The sequence below is a fragment of the Zootermopsis nevadensis genome, unplaced genomic scaffold (assembly GCF_977971745.1).
Source record: "Zootermopsis nevadensis isolate Lab colony 2312 unplaced genomic scaffold, Znev_1.0 Znev_ptg000019l, whole genome shotgun sequence".
NCBI classification, from domain to species: domain Eukaryota; kingdom Metazoa; phylum Arthropoda; class Insecta; order Blattodea; family Termopsidae; genus Zootermopsis; species Zootermopsis nevadensis.
This window is the reverse complement of record NW_028259151.1, coordinates 243,472-266,323: the sequence shown is the minus strand read 5'-3', so window position 1 is coordinate 266,323 and position 22,852 is coordinate 243,472. Positions and strand designations below refer to the sequence as shown.

The 22,852-nt window shown below is 38.9% G+C and overlaps 2 protein-coding genes across 8 annotated transcripts in view; both read left to right on the top strand.

Annotated features, from left to right (window-relative positions):
* dpy (fibrillin-like protein dumpy) overlaps positions 1 to 3,272 on the top strand; it is a 385,379-nt gene extending 382,107 nt beyond the window's left edge. For all 5 annotated transcript variants that reach the window (XM_087351382.1, XM_087351381.1, XM_087351380.1 and 2 more), the window contains one exon: positions 583 to 3,272. In XM_087351382.1, the coding sequence (XP_087207508.1) occupies positions 583 to 821 (239 nt within the window). In that variant the 3' untranslated portion in view covers positions 822 to 3,272. The remainder of the gene's footprint in view (positions 1 to 582) is intronic.
* Positions 3,273 to 8,666: 5,394 nt separating this feature from the next.
* The window catches only part of ine (solute carrier family 6 member inebriated), a 113,899-nt gene continuing 99,713 nt past the window's right edge, over positions 8,667 to 22,852 (top strand). The window contains exons 1-3 of one of the 3 annotated variants that reach the window (XM_087351377.1): positions 8,667 to 8,826; positions 11,303 to 11,441; positions 11,800 to 12,582. In XM_087351377.1, the coding sequence (XP_087207503.1) occupies positions 11,804 to 12,582 (779 nt within the window). In that variant the 5' untranslated portion in view covers positions 8,667 to 8,826; positions 11,303 to 11,441; positions 11,800 to 11,803. Of the gene's footprint in view, positions 8,827 to 11,283; positions 11,442 to 11,799; positions 12,583 to 22,852 lie in introns of all 3 variants that reach the window. The other 2 variants (XM_087351376.1, XM_022059207.2) reach the window with 2 other exon arrangements.

Here is a 22,852-nt window from a genome sequence, read left to right as displayed (position 1 = left end):
TAAACATTTAGGGTTAAGTAAAGTAAAGTTTGTCCCACTATACGCCATGTAGGCGCTTGGGGTGAGTGGAGGTGTAGCTCCTCTCTTCCTTGACCTCGGCACTAGATGGGGGTGAGTGGTCATCATCACGCCCCGGCCGGCTTTACCCCCGGGAAAGGACCCCCGGTACCCATTGTAGAGGAGGCTGGGTGGGCCCCAGAGCCGGTCTGGACGCAGAGGCTAGAGGAAAAATCCTCTGCCCCCGTCGGGGATCGAACCCCGGTCGTCCAGCCCGTAGCTAGTCACTATACTGACTGAGCTATCCCGGCTCATAAAACATTTAGGGTTACATTTTTTAATGTAAAAATTAAATAAATCAACCTGTAACATCTTCAGGTGGAGACATGCTTTGGAAGGTTTTGGAAACTATCAGTCACAAAAGTGATATATTCCTTATGTTTTGTTACCATGTTTTGGATAATAATCTGTTGGCAAATTTCAGCCAGTTTCAAGACTTGTAATTTTTAATTATCTAAAAATAAGTTAGGATTATTTCTTGAAAATACAGAGATTAATTGCCTTTATTAATGGTATATTTTACAGCGCCTGATGTTCAGCAAATGGAGGACATATGTGTGTCAATGATTGGCTTCATCATTGCATTGGTGATCACAGCACTTCTAGCACTTGTGGCAGTAGCTGTAGCAGTGTCATGCTGGTTGATGGCTTACAGGAGGAAACCCAAGACAACAGGGCCTCTTCCCCACCCACCTGAATTCCCCAATCCACTCTTCACCACACCAGAGCCTGTTGCAGAGCCATCGCCAGACTACCTCTCTTAATGTGCCTTTGCAGACAAATTAAAACCAAAAATATGGGATATATTATGTGAATATATGAAATTATATTTAATTTGATCTAAAACTTCACTGGTTAGACATATGCCGCTGAATTCACCAATTTATCAAATCCACTGATAGTGTGACTCCTGCCATTTATGAAATGGATAATCACTTATCTATGATTGATTTGTGTACCCCTGTAGTGAATTTCAGCCAGATACTGTAGCATACAATGTTAGTGAGTTAAAGAGAGGAAGTTTCACAATATCACTTTCAACCAGAAATTATTACCTGCTCTCGGTGTAATGAATCGTCTTCCTCTTATTTGTGTGCTGCATTTTGTTATGTGAAATACATGTTTTAAGCGCTGTGTTAACGAATATTGAAAATGCATTATTGATCAAGTTTAAAGTGAACTTTATTGACAGAAACCCGGTAAGTAATATGATGATCTTGAGTGTATTTTCATAGTAATCATCTCCTCCGATGGCTGTATGACAAACGTATGATAATAATGTAGTATTTCAGACAGGGGATTTTTCTTTTAGTGGTGGTGGTGGCTAATTTGTATATAATTATTTAACACTTATTATTTTCTTAAATTAAATTAGAACATTTTTTCACCTTTAGAATTTGTTCAGTTGAACATGGTTCAGATTTGGTGCTAATTTTACAAAATGTTTCCTTTCTACACCCCTTGATACTCGCATTTATGTCTTGAGGCCATTGCCTCAACATTAAACTGTAAAGGTAACAATGTTAAGCCATTGGAGGATTTGTGAGTTTTTATAACTATAAATATAATATATTATAAATATTAAGTGTATAGAGTGAGAGAGTATGTGTATTGTATGTTTTAGAGTGGAGTGTCTACTCTCCTGTTGTGTGAAATGACTGGGAGCTATATGCTAATCATTTGTTTCACTTCTGTCTCTACTAAAGAAAAGTTGATTCATTAACATTCCATATGCATATGCTTTGTGTAATTCTCCCAGTCCTTTCCACATCCCAGTATTGTATATTTTATTTGATTCCCTGTGAAGAATCACAAATATTTAGGTTCAATGAAAGTATTGCAGGATCCAATACTCTTCAAGAAAACTATTGTCTTAATTTGCCAAATACTGTGGTCCTAATCCTTCCATACATTTTGTTGCAATATGGGGTTAAAAAAGAATTAGTGTTCTGGAAAATTGAGATAAAATTATTATTTTTGTATGCTTCACCATATTAATGTTCCATGTATGGTTATTACAGTAAAAGACTGCCAGTTTGATATTTCATTTTTGTACTTTCATAGACTTTGATCTTGGAGGCTAATAACTTTCCTAAATGTAACTGTGACGTATATCTGAAAGTGGGCATGCATATCTCCTCACAAATGGGAAGCTTTTCTTTAATAGTTACCATTATGTAAACAGAATGTCTAACATCAACACATTTCATATGTACCATGCCTTCTTGCTGTGAAATTTTTAAATATTTAAATGTTAATTGTAAAGTATTAAGCAATAAGAAAGAATAGCACTTCTTTATATGTAGAAGTCATCATCCTTAAATTACCACATTAAACTCTTTTAAATTCTACAGCTATGATTATAAAATAATGGGAATTGTTTCCTTAAATATATTTAAATATTTGTTTAAATATAGTAGCTCTGTGTATTTCTCCCCCTCCTCCTCTCATTGAATATTTTAAAGTAACCACAAATACATTGGTTCTTTAAATTTTAAACCTTGCCACCTGAATAACTACCTGTTTCACATATATAATTATATTACTTTATATACAATTTTCTGTCTAGAACCTAATTAAACGTTGATTAAGAGTACATTTGAAATATCATATATGATAGCAAATTATAAAAGTTATTTGAAAGTGTATAATTAGCATTGGAATATTTTGCACCTTATCATCCAAGAGGTTTTTTCATTAGACTGTTAAAATAATGTGTTTCTGTTAGGGATTTTGGTGGGAGTAGTTTTCCAAGATTGGTGTCAGTTGTTTTTCAGAGTTAAAATATACATTGACACTTCTTTTGTTCTCAGTACTTTCAGAATCATGTTCCTGTTCTCTTGATAGTCAAGTAGTGATGGTGTAGGGAAGAGCTGATATGCTGTGCCCATAATCATGAATATTCTAAACACAGAAATCTTAATATTTTATTTATATAGTAATACTTTTCTGTAATACCATTTCCAAATGTTTACCCTACTCAGTAATAACATAACAATAGAGCAAGTTCTTTTTCAGATGTGATAATTGCTTAATAAAGATTCTATAATGTTGCTTGTTTCTTTTTTTCATTACATGGACTAATGTTTCTTGTCTAGGATACAGGGAATGTTATCTGGGTCATGTGACCAGTCTGTTAAAATAGCATGTTTTCCTGGAACCTGATGTTAAATTAAGTAATACACACATTTCATAATAAAAATTACAAAGTTTTAGTAATGAGTATATAAGTCTTAAATTATAAGCTGAATAACTAAACTTACTTTTCTGAAAACATCCAACATGTGAGATACAGTCTGAAGGGTGATACTGTGATAATGTGCTGGCAGGTCGTGTGACTGGCAAAATTCACTCAAAAGAATTTCCAGCACAATATGTGTCCTGGTTACACTTTGTGCACCAAAAATCTCACATGGTTTGCCTGGAACTGATCTTAACACTTGCACAGTGAGCATCCACCTTCAAACTGTCCAAGCTATTACACAACCTCATTTTGTGTCACTAATTGCCTTCTTCGTCTTATATGGCCTCCTCAGTTCTCCTCTTCCATTCGGTCCTCTGTTAGGTCCGTCTGTCCGAGGCTTTGATCGAGGTTTCGAAACATCATGTTAGCCTTGCGACAAACTCGGAGGACCAGGGTACCCGTCTTAGTCTGACCTCTCCCCCTTGACCAATCTGGCTAAGGAGGCCCTACTAGTAGCTATGCTACCGCTAGCATAGCTCTTGGGGTCACTGAGGTACTCAAGCCCCACCACCATGACAAGGTGCAGGTCGAGGGGTCGCCACTTTATGCAGACATTTTCCCTAACCGCGCATCAGTAGCACAGTGGACTCCGATATGGAAGCATTGGTTGCAATACTAATAATACGACAACGCCGACGCAAACGACGACAAAGACAGCGCCGTTTTTGGGTACATCCAATATTGAGAACTCGCAGCGAACACGGCTAAAGAGGCACGAAGATAATTTTTTTTTAAGTATTTTCGAATGAGTTTGACAACATTCAATGAATTATTGTCCTTGTTACAAGATCGTTTAAAACGCCAATATACCAACAAGAGAGAAAGCATACCTCCTGCAGAAAGACTTGCTATTACATTGAGGTAGTGGGTGGGGAGCTAGGATTGGTGTGGCGGACGCGAGTGGCTGCGTTTGCGCTGGATAAACGGTGGTCGGACGCAGCCACAAGTAGCGAGACACGGCGACTACGGCAGCGTGTGGCCCGGTCGGGCCACTACGAACGCCGTGTCTGCGCTGAGGCTATTAAAACTGCATATAAAATACAGACCGCAGCTTCTGGCGGAGGCTAGTGGCTCCGTTTGCGCCCAGCCTAAGTTGGCGCTGCAATTCAGTTACCTTTACATTAATTCACGCCCTCGCCAATATATGGCGCGGACGTTCACTTAATCTTAGCATTAGTTCATGCCGTCGCCAACATATGGCGCGGCAGTTCACTTAACTTATCTCTACATGTCTTTGTCAATAGAGGGTGAAGCAGGTCACCTAGCTTTGAGTTTTCGATGTCTCTATCCGGCTAATAAGATATCCAAGAAGGTAAACGGGTTTTCGCTGGCCTATTAGTTTAAACGTTTCACAAAAGATGGCGCGGAAATTCACTTACTTTTACATTAGATCAGGCCCTCGCTAATACTTGGCGCGGCGTTCAATTTAGCTTTAATTAGTTCATGCCCTCGCTAATATATGGCACGGCAGTTCACTCATCAGTAGATTAGTTGTTGTGTTTGCTGATAGAGGGCGGAGCAGGTCGCCTTCCTTTGAGTTTTCGACGTTTCCGTTCGGGTAGACAGTGGTTTCTAACGGTTTCTTTGGATCCCTTGCGCTCGAGCAATTAACGGTGACTCGAAAGCAAAAATTGCACGACGTTTGTTGTCGAATATTTTCTGCATATTTTTGCGCAAGGTATCTTACTACTGAAAGCTATTTGTTATCGTTGTTGTTTGTTTGCTTGATCTCTACTTTTTGACTTAATTTCCTTCTGCAAGAGGCTAAAAGTGCATAACGGATGGATAGGTGAACGAAGACGCGTTTAATTATATTCTTAAGCGGTTTGTAACATCTCAGAATATGTTGAACGTATCGCACCCCTAGAAGAATACTGTCACAACTCAAAAAATATAAATTTTCAAGAGAGAGGAAAAACCCAATTTTAATTCAGTTTTGTTGAATTATGAGGAAGCTAGAGCATTTTTTGAGTTGTGGCAGTATTCTTCTAAGGTTGATATATGTGGGATTTGAGGTTTTCACGGCGATATACGAGGTGCGATCGAAAGGTTTCCAGACTGCGCGTATAAAAACCCGTACACTTATCTCAGGTATTAAATTCATCCATCACCCTCGAAGTAGTTCCCCTGGGAGTGAACACAACGATCCCAGCGCCGCTGCCAAGCCTGGAAGCATTCCTGGAAATCTTTCTTTGTCAGCCTGTCAAGCACCATCTGCGATTCTGCCTGAATCTCTTCTATCGTCTCAAATCTCCTTCCCTTTAGCTGAATTTTCATCTTTGGGAAGAGGAAGAAGTCACACGGAGCTAAATCCGGCGAATAAGGAGGGTGCGGGATGACGGCCATGGTGTTTGAGGCCAAAAACTGCTGAACTTTGAGGGCGGTGTGCGCTGGCGCGTTGTCATGATGCGTCGCATGTGGAGTTCTTCCTTTAGAATCATCTGACAGGTCCCATAGCCTATCCCAACAATGTCGCACAAATCGTTGATGGTACGACGTCGATCTTCGTGAATGGCCTGTCGAATCTTCGTAACATTTTCGGGCGTTGTGCTCGAAGATGGTCGTCCAGAACGCTCGTCATCATCGACAGAGGTTCGGCCATTTTTAAAACGTGAATGCCACACAAAAGTTTGTGCACGACCCATTGCGGACTCCCCAAATGCTTGCTTTAGCATTTCATAGGTTTCCGTAGCCGTTTTGGCGAGTCTTTGGCAAAATTTGATGCACACGCCATTCCGAAATCGCAGGAGGGTCGGTGTAATGCACTACCGAAACGCCCGTAACTAAGAAACAAATGCTAATTCGATGATGCCGGCTGGCATACTGATTAACTATGAATGTAGGCCGCACCCCCTAGCGGCAGAAGCTCGTACTACATCCGGCTCGCCCTCTATTGACACAGTCTTGAATCTTTCCTATCGCACCTCGTATCTAAAGATGGCTGTATTCTGGGTTGTTGCACCGTGTAGTCTGGTAGAAGCTTACCAACGTACCATAGGTCATTGCTGCCTCCATAATCAGAGCGATGAGTAATTGCTGCAACCCAGAAGACAGGCATCTTCACGTTGAACATAGTTACTTCCATGGCTGAATGATTGAACTATCTTCATTACCGCTCAAGGAAAGCTTAGTCACAAGCAGATAGAGAGAAAAAAAACATACATTTATGCAAAGAAAGATGACAGTCATAAGCTCTCTTTGCGTGTTTATAAAGTACTCCTGGAGACCTTCGTTTAAATAATACGTATATTTGCCTCTTTGAGCAGCTTTTCATCTTGTTAATAATTATCATCTTTATTCATATGCGCCCGGATAAATATTAGCACTAATATGAGGTCTTTTGTGTGTTTCAGTCAACTCAAACTGACATGTTTGTGTGGATATAATTTTGTATTTCCTCAAAATAAGAATCCAATCGAAAAAACTTTAAAGATCGTAACAAAAATTAAACTTTGCCTAAATATAGCAGTGTATTTCTTCGCATCACATGAAATTGTTCTGCCACCTTCACTCTTTATATTTAATCAAGTACACGATTTCCTTTCTTAAAGATTTAACGTTTGTTCTACCATGACCCGGGCATCAGATTCTTGTGACAAAGGGTGTACGGATTGAATATGTTAGACTGCTAGTCATTTGAATGTTAGTTTTCGTGCGGTAATTATGTTAATGTGATATGAAATCACGGAATTATACTTGTGTATATATGTTACTGGATTATTAATTGGAACTTTAATATTCAATTATATTTTGGCTCCTTGAATCTTTATATTTAATTGTTTGCATAATCGTCATTGCTTCTGATCTAGTGAAATCTTGACACAAATATATTTCACGCACATGTTATAGAAACGCGATTATTTTGGACGTTGTTCGTAATCTGAAGTATATTTAATGTGCATGGCATTTCGGGAATTGTCTGTTCCCCCCCCCCCCCCACGTTGTTAAGTGGGAGTGAGTACGATGGCGTGTTCCTGTTCTCATCGCAAAGAAGACGGTAAACACACAGTGAATTCTGGTGTGGAAGCATCGGCCACTCGGATGACAGAAACAGACATAGGGAATAATATTCAAATGTGTCTTGGAGAAATAAAGCATATCACTCCCATTTTATCGCTAATTCCAATCCCCATTCTCCTCATATGAAGGTTGGGACTTTTTGTTTACTTTAAGTCCAAATCCAGAGCTGTCGAATTGATCACCCACTTTCTTTTAGTGGCAAAGTTAATGTATATCAAATCTAAAACTTCTTGACGATGGTAAAGAGTCAATTGAATAAAAATTTCCTTGGATATTATCCATCGTCTAGTAAATATATTTGGATACCTGTCATCTCTGAAGAAGTCCAAGTTGTGCATCGAGTTTCGAATTAATGTTCATGTGTATTTATTCCCACCTTTTGTGAGTTTTTTTTTTTTTTTTTTTTTTTTTTGGCTTTATCGTGTTTAATGAATTTTTATTTCTACTATCTATTCTTTTACGTCCCACGGATGGATGGTGTGGTGATGTCTTTTTATTCCGGGACTTTCACTTTTTTACTTTGTCCGGAGATAGGGATTAGCTCTATCTAGTGGGCCCAACTGTGTAGGAACCTGAAGACGGAGATAGAGTCCCATCTCCGAAACGTCGTTTTACGTTTTATATTTACTAGACGATGGATAATATCCAAGGAAATTTTTATTCAATTTGCAAAGTTAATGGCTGAAGTTTTACCTCCGCGCCTACCTGTCCGTCTTCATGACTTTGTGTTAAGCGCAAAGATTTTCTGGTAACAAATGTAGAAGGACAGTCTGCCAACGATCTTCCGAATTGGATTGGCAACTTGCCATCTCGATGTTTATTGAGAGATTGCTGTATAAGTGACTTTGTACACAAAATCTTCATGTGTAGCATATTGACATGCTAACATGTGGCTGATGTTTTTAAAGTCAGACCTTAACAAAAATATGCCAGAGGAAATGGCGATTAAATAGAGGGAAACAAACTAGCTGTCTAGTAACGAATCAGTAGTTTCAACACCCTGGACACAAAGTCAAGTCATTGGATTTCATTCTGACACATTTTCTACCCAATGCATTATCAGAAAGACCGTGTGATCACTATTCAACAAGTTTCCCAGCGCCATCATCCAACCCATCGCAACCTCTTTGATGTGTTTATCCAAATCCTCAAAGAAGAATGGTTAAGGAGTGAAGTTTTCGCGGCAACTGAATTTGATTAAAGACTCTGTAGTCCGAGAATGGTTTAAATCACTAAGTCCTAATTACTTTCGCTTAGGTCGCAAGGTGAAAAGTAGTGTGACGCATGTCTACCAGATGACAGTAAAAGCACTGTTAGCAGCTTTAGGCGATCTGTTGTACGTGGTTACAGTAGATGTATGGAGGCCACTCGAACCATTCACAGAAGTCACTGTTGTGGCGTTGTCAGTTGGACTCAAAGCCTCTTGTCTCTAGGTCGTGCGTGCTGTAGGGCGAAGAGTGGTGTACGTACCTGTTCCGTGCTTATGTGATAAATCAGTGAAACAGGTGAGTTTTCTTTAAAGAAACACGTTCTAATCGGTGACACTATTTTATTAGCACATATTCATTTATGCCAACAGCGAATGACATTCGTTTAAAAGCAGTTTTGAATGTGTACAGTCAATTTAATGCAGGTTGTGTTTCGTTGACTTTAAGAGCGGTTAACAACAGATTTGCCTTAAAAAACTGCAGAAGGCCTCATTGATGAGCGTCTGCATGTACAAACAAGGCCTGGGTTCAGTTCTCGGCCCTGAGACCGGCTATCTTGACTAGGGTTTTCACGGGTTTCCTCAGTCCCTCTAAGCAGATGCCAGGATAGTGACTTAAAACAGGCCACGACCGCTTCCTTTCACATCCTTTCCAATTAATTGTTGTCTATGATTCTCTTATTCGACGCTATATAGTCTCAGCTACTGAAAAAGCGTCGTTAAATAAACTACAAATTAATAAGTAACGATGAATAAATATCGAAAAAATAAGTCGTAAGTTTTGATTCTCTAATAACTTGACTGTGTTACATGAACAGCGTAATCGCACTGTCAGCTTAACTACGCGCTTTTTGCACGGAGTGCATAAAATTGGCGCAATGTCTGGAAATGGCATCTGTCAATCAGTAGCAGTTTTTAATTATGAAAGTACTTTATTCCTTTCATTTAAATTTGTTACTGCCGGCCTACACTCTGAGTTATCAGGTATTTATTTTATGTCAGTCCAGTAGGCCTATAGGTCAAATTCAAATGCAGTTTTATAGATTTTCTCAGAAATGGTTCATGGAACCAAAAACGTTTATTTGAACCGCTTTTGGATAAATGAATACGTAAAAAATACAACGGAAAAAAAATCTGCAGTATGTAGTGCAAATCTGGGTGTAGGCAACTTCATACTTAAATTTAGTATGTAATTGCTGTTTAAAATAAATACAAAGATACTATCTCCAACTTTTCGAGGCTTCCATGAGAAATTAGTAGTTGCTGAGCTAGTAAGGAAATTCCCCGTCTTTTATGAAACACGAAAATTTAAAGTAACCTATATCTCAGCCATATAAGTCAAGTTTACATCACCACATTCTGTTTTCTTTCAAATAAATTCTGATAGACTGTTATCCTCTCATCTACTCCAAAGTCTACAATTTAGAAAGTAATCTGCTTCATTATGGTTTTCCGACTTATACTTTGTATGCAGTTCTCATTTCTTTCATGTCTGCTAAGAGCTCCCGCCGTATAAATAAAGAAAATAGGCCTACACTGTGATGGAAGTGAATTATCCTTATCAAACATTATCATAAGCAAGGTTAGGTTACGTTTGACAGTGACGAGACCCAAAGTCATATGAAGAGCCGATTTTAATTGCAAGTCGTAGTATGTTAAAAGTCGTGTAACATATGTTCATTTCAGTCAAATGAAATAGTGCCCATCACACCTCCTGTACTAGCTAAAGCAAAGACACATCTGACTATTAGAACTCGTAAATATTGTGTGAATGTAGGAATTTTACAGCAAATATTTTTATTTATAAACGGTTGTTCCGTTTTTTACACGGCTTTCTTTTATACCTTTTGATCTTTAGTGCTAAAATTTGACACCGCTTTCTCCCAATCTGTCCAACAGTTCGTTTGATAGTCAACTTTTCTACTTAGGATATAAAATGTGTCTGTCGCCTTTCTCTCATGAACTAAACAAGAGAGATGCACTGAAACAGTTTAAACGATGTTTTAAAGACTCCGAAGGATATAAAACATTCTCCGTACAACAAAACAGTTATGTCCAGCTTCGTTTCGAAAGGTGCCTGCACCATAGTTTTCACACTTTTCTTGTTTCTACCATCCAAGCTACAAGTTCAGCCATTGTCATGTATTTGTGCAAGATAGTACGGCTGCTTCGAGTTGTGTTCATACACCTCAAATGTAGACATCCAGGGAATGAATTCCATCAGAATCCGTGTTACAATAAGTGTCAATCTTCAATAGTCAGAAATGGTTAGAATTTAAATCTGCTGACAACTGGAAGTTGGTAAAGTCTAGAAAGAATAAAACTCGCTGTTAAACTGCGAAACTAAACAATTCATTGCTGTGATGCGATATATCGTTTCTTTCCTTACGAATCCCATAAATTAGGGCTCTGTCTCGTCTTATTCCGTTTATTGGGGGAAAATGATGAAAACGGTTTACTTTATGTCAAAGATGTATATATTATATGAAATGAAATGGAAAGCATGAATTTGTCAAACTTTATCATTCCAGTCTTCATCAACCCAAAATAGTCTGTGACTGAAATAAAAACGTTTCCGTACAATTTAGTCGAATTACAATGTTTTTAAAATAACACATAAAAATCGCTCGGTAATGTAAATATTTGTTGTAGTGTTGGTACTTGAAATGGTAGTGTCCTTTTTTTAAAGTGAATCTTGATCAAATTTCTCATCATGAAAGCGTTCAATGAAAAATTTAAGTTTTAAAATTGACAGTGACTTCGTTACTTCCCAGCCACGTGTATGTGATGACTCTTGTAGCATACGATGACATGGACTCTGGAATGATGATTGGAGGGGAGTCGAAGTACTCAAAGAAAACCATATCATTTTAACTGCCTCAGAAATCCTGATATTGAACTTCGACTGTCCCGGTGAGAAACCTACTATAATCGCTTTATTTTACGTCATACTTTTGTAAAGAATTTTTCATCTTTCATTATTATTTAATAAAGCCTGTATAACCTCGAATGTAATAATACTGTAATAACAATAATAATGTTTAAAATTATTAATAATTGTATAGTTATAACCATCACGACAAGACCTTGAGGCGAGCGATGATTTGACAGTGAAGTTACTAATTCTATTTTATATAACAATTATAGATTATTTTTGTGTGCTATAAAAACTGTAAAAAGGCACGCAGATGTATATATTTTATTTGAAAATTCCGAGAAGTAGCATTGGTTAAAGGCGATAGAAATTTTCCTCAAATTTTACTTGTTACAGGTGGATGGACTCAGGCGGCAAAGCGGAAGAGACGAATCCTCAGCAAAGTCCTGAGTTGCCCCTCACAGTGACAGCCACGCCTCAGCGGAATTTGCAACAAATTAACATGATAGGTGGAAGTGGTGACGGCACGAGCCAGAATCCTAAAGGTTCCAAACTAACTCTTGTCATTTCCAAGGCTGATAATGACAATATCAACAACTTATCGAATAAAAAATACGATAAAATCCACGATAAAAACGAGGAGAATCGTAGGCTGCTTAGTACTAGCGGCGTGCCTCACAAGAAGATCCTTATTGTGCCTTCATTGCGTCAGGAAGCAGTTGGCGGTGTGAGGTCGAACCCCGCTGTGCTCTCGACAGTTAACAAAGACAGTGCGAGTGTCAGTGTTCCCCCGACTTCTAATGGAGGTATATCAGAGATTGTAGATTCAAAATTTCAGAACAAAAATGCATCCGGCATTAGCGAGTTACGCCCTCCAACTTTCGTAGTAGGACTCGAACTTAAAGGGCTTGAAGATAGTATTCGTGCTGGACACAGTCTACCGTTAACAATGTCAAGTCTCAGATCCCTGAAGTTGGAGGATGCGAAAAGCCAGCATCCAATCATCACGCCGCAGGGTCCAGACTGGAGGAGCTCGTTCTGCTTCTCAGAAGTTGCGAGCCACATGTCGGTGCGGTCCCTGGCTTCGGTCGGTATGGGATCCACCGATGGTCGGAAGGTCACTATTCGCCGAGTACCCACGTCTCCCACCGAGCTCTTCAACATCATTCACTCCCCCACGTGAGTAACAGTGCCTTTGTTAATTGCTGGTTTGGAGCCAGTGTCCAATTGGATATGAAACATCTTGTCACAACAAAAAATTCCATTCTCTTGTGCAAGGTACTTGAAAATTTATTCAATTTCCTGATATACGTTATATTTGTCAAGGTGTGGTCTCTGTATAGTCACAGCAATAAGGTGTATTTATTAATGCAGTCGTCAATAAATTTTTGATATAATTTGCGTAACTTTTCGATCACCCTGTACAGAGAATTAGTTCAAGTCTCAGTAAGCCATTTTAAAACATAGTAATCAGACAAAAGGATATGTGTATCCGTTTTAATGGAACAAAAAAATTGACAGTAAGAAATAAAGTCATAGTCGAATGCTGCAGTTAGTGACGACCAGATAATGTCTTGCCTGACTGATCAACATTTTACATCTTGCCGGCAGCCATTCGCTGATATGTAGCGGAAAGCATTTGTGACGCAACAGAATTTTGTTTTTCAGAAGTAATTAGAGATAACGCGGTTTGTTGATTACCTTTACTTGTAGAACAGGTACTACTGTGGGCGCCAACACGTATAGAGGGAAGGGATCTGTTTAGAAATGGACAGGACCGTACTTACACTTCTCGGGGCCCGAGGCGCTAAGCTCTTGCTGGACCCCTTTAAAGATACCAGAGTCAAAAAAAAAACCTTGCATATATAAATATAATCAGAAAAATTTTTTTACCGATCTGTTAAAACACAAATGTTGTTATACTGCGAAATATAAAGAACAGTACTGAACTAATCTCTGTGTCGCAACTGCCCTTATGTCTAGCCATACGGCTTTGGCGGGTCATCACGTGTTCAGCGCATCGGCTCTCATAGCCGTGTTTCTGGCTTTCGTGACCAGCGTCCACAACCCTTTCACAAGTAGCTCCTCATTTCACATTCTCTTTTTATAAAAAAATACCGTCTTAATCAGGGCTGTGCAAATGGGGGGGGGGATCACAGAGTGCGGCGCACCGGGGCCCCGATCGATAAAGCACAAAACGTTTAATATTTTTAATTAGAAGTAATAATATAATTTTGTTATTGATTGCCAAGGAAATATATAAACCTGCACGCAATAAGACGAAAGGAAATGTTTGGCGTGGCCCGGTCTCCCGACTTGGTTTATTCATCTCAAATAAGTAAGGGGACTCCGATTTCTTCTTCCACCCGGGCATCAATTACCTTTGTATGATCCTGATATTTATCATTGTAATTTTTACGTATTAAAGTTCGTGGAGTTTTTTTCTTTATTTTTGTCAAAATTAACTTTATTGAGGGCCCCAAGCCTCATGCGCCTGTGCCTGAGCACGGCCCTGGAAGTGGAGGTGGGAAAAGGTGGGAATTAGCCATTCTAAAATACGCTTTAATGCGATGTACATTTTGTATGTATGGAGGTGGGAATAGGGAAGAGGTCCATTTTAAAGTACTATTCTGTCATATTGTGTAGTGATTAAAACAGGGCCCAATTTTATCCTCCTGAATTATAAAATAATAAACCCCGAAAGCCATATGGCTTTCCTATAACATTATCGTCCTAAGGAGGTACTATTTTTGAACTCGTACAAGGACTTTGGGCCGACCGTTTGGTCGAGTGGTTAGCATTCCTACTTTGTATTTGAGATGTCCCGGGTTTAAATCTTGACCTAGAGACCAGCTAATCTAACCGAGGTATCTACAGCTTTCCTCAGTCCTGGAAAAATATCGGGATAATACATTAAATTGGGCCACTGCCGCTTCTATCCGCATCTTTCCAATTCATTGTTTATTAATCACCACCACATTCGGCGCCATATAGTCTCAGCTGATGACAGCATCGTTAACAAATCACAAATATATAAAACAAAGACTAGGAACATGTCTTGTAATTGGCTGTCTTGGCACACAGGCCTGCCATTTCGTACAAGGGCATAAGTTAGGTGTAGTTTGTCTTGAGACTAATAAAGCACATATTATTCAGGAAGCCTAATTTATTGGTTAATAACTCTTATCCTGAGGAAAGAGTATTGTGCCAAGTGCAATTGAATCTTAGCTATGGACGGGGGAGTACACTAAGAATAGTAATTGTTCTTGGTCTAATTTCATAGAGCTGTGAAATTCAAGAACGTTGAAATTATAATGCGAAACTGCACTTGCCTCAAATGGTTGAGAATGAGGAGGACTTAGCACATGGAGGTGTCGGATTGGAAACGAGCCAGACAGAAGAGAACCAGCGTCGTTTGAAGTTATACACAGAACTCGTGATCTTCATATTTACTTCTGTCAAAATTCGGTACAAAATTAAGAAGTTTCATGTCTAAATTGATTCCTTTAAGTAGGCTGAAGCGTTGGTATCTTAACAAGAGATCGTGGTTCAAGACCTGGATTAGCGGAAAATGTCCAGCTTACTACATTTGGCAGTATTCGGTTGGTCTGATATATCCCTCTAATGTCGAATTAACCTACTGCAGTATTCTCTGGCGTAAGCTCTTAACTGCTGGTTCTAGGTACCAAGATAACATTCTTGCCTTTTCTCAAAACATCTTGTGTAGTCACCCATGTTGCTGATATGTTCGGTGATTAGTTTCCGGGATTAATTAAGTAACTACATATAAAGATAAAGACGCATTGGTCAATATTTGAATTAGGAAGTATGCTGACGTGACTTATTTCAAGATATTTGAATTGAATTGAAATCACTAAAACCCTGGTCAGTACAGCTGATCCACTGGACGAACCAGGAACCTGTCGAATGCTTGCAAACTTGTCTGATGGTGCAGAAAGTCTACGAACATAATAGTAGTATAGCACCAGAAATGTTCGCTTTGTGTTTGGGTTTAAAGTCCTGTACTTTTCATTGCGAAATTTGTAGTCTTACGATAAATTATATCTTTACGTGGCAAGTAATTGCATTGATGTGGAGATTGAAATATGATAGCCGGTCTGCACAGCATTACGCTACGGATCTTGGACAGTCTACTAAATTATGCAAAGAATATAAAACGGGCCATTAAAATAGTTGAGATAAGTGTGTAACATTAAACACACATAAAATGCTTAAGAGAAAGATAACTTTCAAGCCATTTAAACATCACGTCGTAGACAAATGAGCCTTTGTCTTTCTCAAAAACGCCTCTATATTAATGCTTATAAAAGTTGCCGTTCTTTTCAACTCGACCAGCACATGACAGGGTACAGACTGGATGGTCGGGATTTGAATCCTGGTAAGCGTTTTTTAAATTAGTTTTCTCGTCATCACGAATGGAAAGCCTCCAGGTCTACTAAGATACTTCCCTTGTTATTAAGTCTGCACTCAACTCCATCTACGTCCGAGGTAATTAATGAGTGGAGCTTTAGGCCCGCCTCCAGACACGCGTTATAGAATCCTGTTGTATGGTTCTAAATGTCTTAGAAATGTACAACTCTGTTAAGATGGCCTATTTGTTTCTAAAAAATTACTGCTTCGAGAAAATTCTTGTTGGCTTCAGACTCTGATGATAAGTAATGAGACGTTTAAAGTAAGGATGCGAAATTTGGTATTTGGATAGAATATAAACGTATCTACACGACGTATTGTATACGTTTACATATTTATATATTCTATAACATTCAGAATTTACATGGAACAGTAAAACAAATGTAATCCGAGCGGAATTTGGTCGTATGGCCATAAACGTGCCTAAATTTGTAAGATTACAAATCTGTGTATTAGGAAATTAAGTCTTATGTGGTCTGGCCTGAACTCTGTTTATTAATGAGGCACTTTAATGAAGCTGGTTGCTCCTTTTTCAAGCAACCTTCGTTTGTGCATTAGGCTATTGTTCAATCCACTGATGTATAGTTTACACTTTGTGTTAGTGTGCTGGAAAAATATCGAGTTTAAGTTATATAGAACCTAATATTAACAACGACTCTGTCAACAGATATATAGACTTTCCCTCGAAGTTGACTTATTATATCATTTGACATACTGAAAACATTGACACCTATTAAGAAGTGCCTTGAACTAAGCTAATCATGAATATTAACGTGTTTTATCGTCGATATTTAATATTAGGCTAACGTTTGTTACAATGATAAAGATGTGAAAAGTAGTGCTACAAATTTAAACTTCTGCCATTGCTTCTTTTGAGTGTATATCACATAAAAATGAACACATTAAGTTTCTTTCTTTCAGTAGAGGTTCATGTTTCTCTACTCTGTTAAAATATGTAAAATGTCATTCTTAATTTTTGGGAGTTTACCTCAGAACCAGTTCTGTGGAATCGGAAGAAATTTTAGGTGGAGTCGGTAAAAATGTACCGACTCCGACCTCGATATAAAATCTTAAGAACACTTTCGCTACCGTGTGAGCCGACGGCGGCCTCACACTTAGGGAGATTCAACGACGCGTTGAGTCACATGGTTTGGGAATAATGCTTTGTAACTTTGGCTCCGGTACCTTAAGATTACAAACTGTCTACAAATCAACCGATTTCTGCAATAACCATTAGACGTATATTTAAATATAGGTTAAAGTCTTAAATGTAGGCTGATGATTCACGTGGTGGTGATGAAATCTCTTATGGTACCATTTACCATTTTAATACATATTGAGCTTTTGTGAAGGAGTCAGAGATTTTAGTAACGACTACAGAGCCCTGCTCAAAACTATAATAATTAATTTGTATGCGTTTTTAAATGTGCGTAAAAGGTACACACTATGGGAAAGCCGTGTATTTTAACTGTCTGTACGGCTGTCTGTTACTTCGAACACGATTATTCTTGCATCAAGAACCTAGGAAACGCATGCTCTTCCCTCCGACATGACTTTATCGTGTAAAGATCGACAGTTTGGCTCAGAGGTAAAAATTGAAATTTAGTCTTTTGAAGGTGTTGTGTTTGTTTCTACTCTTGTCTCAGAAACTGGTTGTTCTGAGTGCGATTCTTGGTTTTACTCATTCCTTCCCGCTGAATGTCAGCACAGTGTCTGTCTTCCTTTTTTCCTTACCAGTCCCGCCCAGTTCATCGTCCATGGTCTTCACACTTGACTTTAAGTAACTTACACAGTTGACACAGAATTATAACTAATTCAACGTTAAGCCAGTAATGAGCTGCATGTGGATCTTTAAGATGATAAGAAATCAGTAGGCTCTTACTATCTCATTAACCTCGTGCTTGACCCTGTCAACATATATACATTATGGGTCTGGAATCCAAGTTCATTGTTCTCCATGCTGACCGCGTGACATCTGAAGGTCTCTAGGGGTCAGTAAGATGGTACCGCTATAATCCCCTCTTCCCGAAGTTTGTTGTATGTATATATATTATTTTATAATATATATACACCAAACTTTTTATTAATGCTTAATAATATTTACTTACTTAATAATATATATTATTTTGTATTTTTTTCATATCCATGCACTCAAAAATAAATGTCTATTTGCACTGTAAGTTTAAATGCTGTGGAGGAGTAAAAGAATGACCACACATACACACATTCTTGTAGACCACATTTGTCAGAGCCCATGACATATTCACGATCATTCTGAAATGTATTCCATCCCTCACAAATACGGAAATATTCTTGTCATAAGCTCATAGGAAAATATGTCTTGCAACTAATCTAATTTTTCAACAGAATTTTGTTCACAAATTCGTCGTTTATTTACGAAAACATTGCGATTACCAAACACGTAAATAGCTTCGGGGTGCTTCAAGTAAAACACTGCCTACAGTCGAATTAATAAACGTTACAAGTTTGACTTGGTAAGAAATCGAAATAAGTCAACTTGCTGTGAGAACCGGTTCTGACTGAATTCCGTGGTTGATTCCTCGTTTTCCTCGATACGCAACTACTTAGTGATTTTAATTGGCTATCCAGTGGCTCCGGTTCAAAACGTGTTGGTTATTGGTAGGATCCTAGCGTCGTTTGACGCAATTAAAGGTGTATGTATATATGCATCTGTGTAACAGGCCATTAATATCTAAATCTCTGCCTAATGATGACCTGCTGAGGTCGAAAAATGTAGTAGACAGCTAAATAATACTTATATAGAAAGTTATTTATGTATTTTATGAATATGTGTGGCTTTATATGTGAAGCAGCCGCGAATTCATTACGAAATATTTAGGGTTTATTTGAATGCATATGTTAACAGTTGCTTATAAACTGACGGACATTATCTTACTGATCAGTGGATACGCAGACTCACAGTAACTTCTCTTTACACAGTAACTAACCTAAGACAGAGCCTATAATCACATGTGTTGGTTCAGTCCGCTCTATTAAAAGTATCGGCATTATGTAGTCTCTGCAGTGCAAACAGTATCATTAGATAACTTTGGAATAAACAACAAATATTAGCTGCCCTATATAATGCTTCCAAAATCGCCATACCATGACGTACGTATTTTGAAGATGGCAACTGGAATGGATAATTCTCAACATTCAGCGTGGTTTATCCCCTAAAACCAAAGTTTTAGATCAAATATTTATTACCAATATCAACAGTCTGCGTGTATTCACAATAAAACATTACAAATTAATTATAGAAATAAATAATAAATCCCATTCATTTACAATTTTTCTGTAAAATGTTTTATACAAAGTCGTCTTGAATTTCAATCCAATGGATAGCTAAGCAATGAAAGTATATTTTTATATTCCTCAGAACCTATGTGCAGTTTTGAATTGCATCAGTAATGTGGAAATTACGCAGTAAATCCACGTAGTATTTGGTTGGAGTAAAGCGATTTAGTCAGTTTCAGTATTGCCCTTGATGAAAAATGTCGGTAATGTATACTCTGTCGTTATTTAACCTACAAATCAAGTACGGTAGAGAAATTGTGATATTATCACTTTCGCTTAGCTGATGTCACTGTGATATCGACTTGGTTTATGATGCAGCAACGCAATTTAACTGACAAAATAAATATTTTATACATGGCCGTATTATAAAACAGCTTAATTCAGTCCAGACCTCCCCACTCTACTTGTTAGCATTCATTTCATACGGAAGAATATTTTATACCTACGGAAATATTTTGTTCTTTGTGATTTAAGATGTAAAAATTAAGATCGCTTTTCCACATTAATCCCAGTCTTATACATTTTTAAATGTGTTAAAACTCTACCAGGAAACTAAGCGTTATCGCCACACGCTGTTATGTTCTTATTATTTATGCCTAAATTGTTTTACAAACGTTTCGAGAGCAATCTTTCGAAACATTGGCACAGAAAATGGTGTATTCACCATTCAGCCACCTGACGCGGCTTTTAGCCCGAGAGTCTTTCATCAACTTCAGTTGCCGCGAAAGCTTCATTTTACACATGATATTATAGTGTTTATTACACTTATAACCATTCGTTGAAGAATCCTTGTCAGGTACCTGGTAGTGTTCCAATAGCTGTACGAGGTGCTACCCAAAAGTTCAGGGAATTTGCCCATTAAAAAATTGCTTATCATAACTCCTAGTTTCCACCGTCCCCTTCGAAGTAGTCCCCTTGGGCATGGATACAGCGATCCCAGTGTTTTTCCATGATTCCGTGCATCCCTCGAAGTTTTCAAGTGTGAGTGTTTTAAGCACCTCCTGCGATTCTGCCTGGATCTCCGCAATTGTGTCAAAACGACGGTCTTTCAATCGAAATTTCATTTTGGGGGACAGGAAAAAGTCGCAGAGGGCCGGGTCAGGCGAATAGGGTGGGTGGGGAATCACTGTCGTGTTTTTGGAAGCCAAAAACTGCCGAACAACGAGCGATGTGTGGGCGGGCGCGTTGTGGTGGTGGAGAACCCAGCTGTTGTTCTCCCACTTTTCTGGACGCTCTCCCGTAGCCGCTTCAAAACTTCACAAAACATCATGGATTGTTCGTCTACGATCTGCAACCATAGCCTCTCGCACTTTCGAGATGTTTTCCGGTCGATGGTCGTCCTGAACGCTCATCGTCGCCGACAGACGTTTCGTCCATCCTTAAAGCGTTTGTACCACAAAAATGTTTTACTTTGACTCATAGCATTCTCACCAAATGCTTCCACGAGCATGCGGTGGGTTTCTGCAGTAGTTTTTTAAGCTTAAAGCAAAATTTGATGCAGTTTCTTTGCTCCTTTAAATCTGCCATTTATGCAGGTTTAAAAAATCGCCGAACCACTACAACACAACGTTACAAAAACGCACGAGACTCAAGAACGCGGCCTCTCGCCTTCACGGCTGTTGGCACACTAATTCACATAGGGTACTGCTCGCCCCATCTAGCGGCGGCAGGCCATTCCACAACCGGTTCGCGTGTGGAATTCAAATTCCTCGAACTTTTGGGTAGCACCTCGTATATAAATGTAGTAGCATGTCTAGTCCCGTCACATGAACTCTATAATATGTTCTCTTTAACCTGATGACATCAGAATAGTAATCTTATTCTGGAAATTCTGTGACACATTTATCGTGTTTATTGTGCAGTGACCAAATCATAGCACACGTCCATTAATTTTAGTCAGCTGCATATAAGAGGTGCGATCGGAAAGTTTACAGACTGCGCCTATAAAAACCCGTACACTTATCTCAGGTATTAAATTCATCCATCACCCTCGAAGTAGTTCCCCTGGGAGTGAACACAACGATCCCAGCGCCGCTGCCAAGCCTGGAAGCATCCCTGGAAATCTTTCTTTGTCAGCCTGTCAAGCACCATCTGCGATTCTGCCTGAATCTCTTCTATCGTCTCAAATCTCCTTCCCTTTAGCTGAATTTTCATCTTTGGGAAGAGGAAGAAGTCACACGGCGAATAAGGAGGGTGCGGGATGACGGCCATGGTGTTTGAGGCCAAAAACTGCCGAACTTTGAGGGCGGTGTGCGCTGGCGCGTTGTCATGATGCGTCGCATGTGGAGTTCTTCCTTTAGAATCAGCTGACAGGTCCCATAGCCTATCCCAACAATGTCGCACAAGTCGTTGATGGTACGACGTCGATCTTCGTGAATGGCCTGCCGAATCTTCGTAACATTTTCGGGCGTTGTGCTCGAAGATGGTCGTCCAGAACGCTCGTCATCATCGACAGAGGTTCGGCCATTTTTAAAACGTGAATGCCACACAAAAGTTTGTGCACGACCCATTGCGGACTCCCCAAATGCTTGCTTTAGCATTTCATAGGTTTCCGTAGCCGTTTTGGCGAGTCTTTGGCAAGAGATTCAGGCAGAATCGCAGATGGTGCTTGACAGGCTGACAAAGAAAGATTTCCAGGGATGCTTCCACGCTTGGCAGCGGCGCTGGGATCGTTGTGTTCACTCCCAGGGGAACTACTTCGAGGGTGATGGATGAATTTAATGCCTGAGATAAGTGTACGGGTTTTTATATGCGCAGTCTTGAAACCTTCCGATCGCACCTCGTATAATATTAAGACATAATAGGAAAATAGTTTATGAGGGCACTGCATCATGTTCAGTGGCGGGACTTGGTTATGTTCACCCTTTTGGTTCTCTTGCCAAAGACAGTTAATGGATCTAATAACAATATTTAGGGCGCAATGAAAGCACGCTTCTTAATAGGGAATCGATCACATAACTTGAGAGTTTTTCAATAGAGAAGATGAAAAATTCAATGATGCCTCGTGTTTAATCAGGTCCTTGAATTTATTCATCTTCTTCATACTGTGTATGTGGACTTAAAAATGTGTCACTTGTTAGGAACCGCATTAATAGAGCAATACTGACATGTATATACCGTACATTGCATAATCATTCTAACTGATTCTTAGAAGTCGTAAATTATATTCCGTTTCGCGTGTGGATTTATTTAAATTAACCCATAACATCGTAAATGGAGGTGATTATCTGTGGCTGTAGAACGCAGGATTTAGCAGCTGTTTTATTTGAAAAGTTTCAATTTTTATGAGTGAAAACAGTCAGATTACCCTCTATAGGAACGCAAAGGCTTTAGGTGATGTCACAGGTAATGACGTTCATACTTCGCACCACTCTTTGACCGTTATTTCTGACACACAGCAGTAAACAAGGTTGAAAAGGTGTACAGTGCGTTTCTAATTTATGTAATACAGTCGTGCAATATGTTATTAAATCACCATTATTTCTAAACCTGTGTTATGGAAATGTACGTAACATAAAACAGTTCTGTGTTTCGTGTCTGCAAGGTCTGTTTGATTTTCTTTTAATTTTACTCAAAATTTATGCAAAACATTTGTATTAGTACATTTTGTCCCTGAGAAAATTTATTACATCCAGACTGACATAAGCGTTCATTACGAATTGTTGTCAAATGCACCCAAAACAGGGGTATATGGACATCT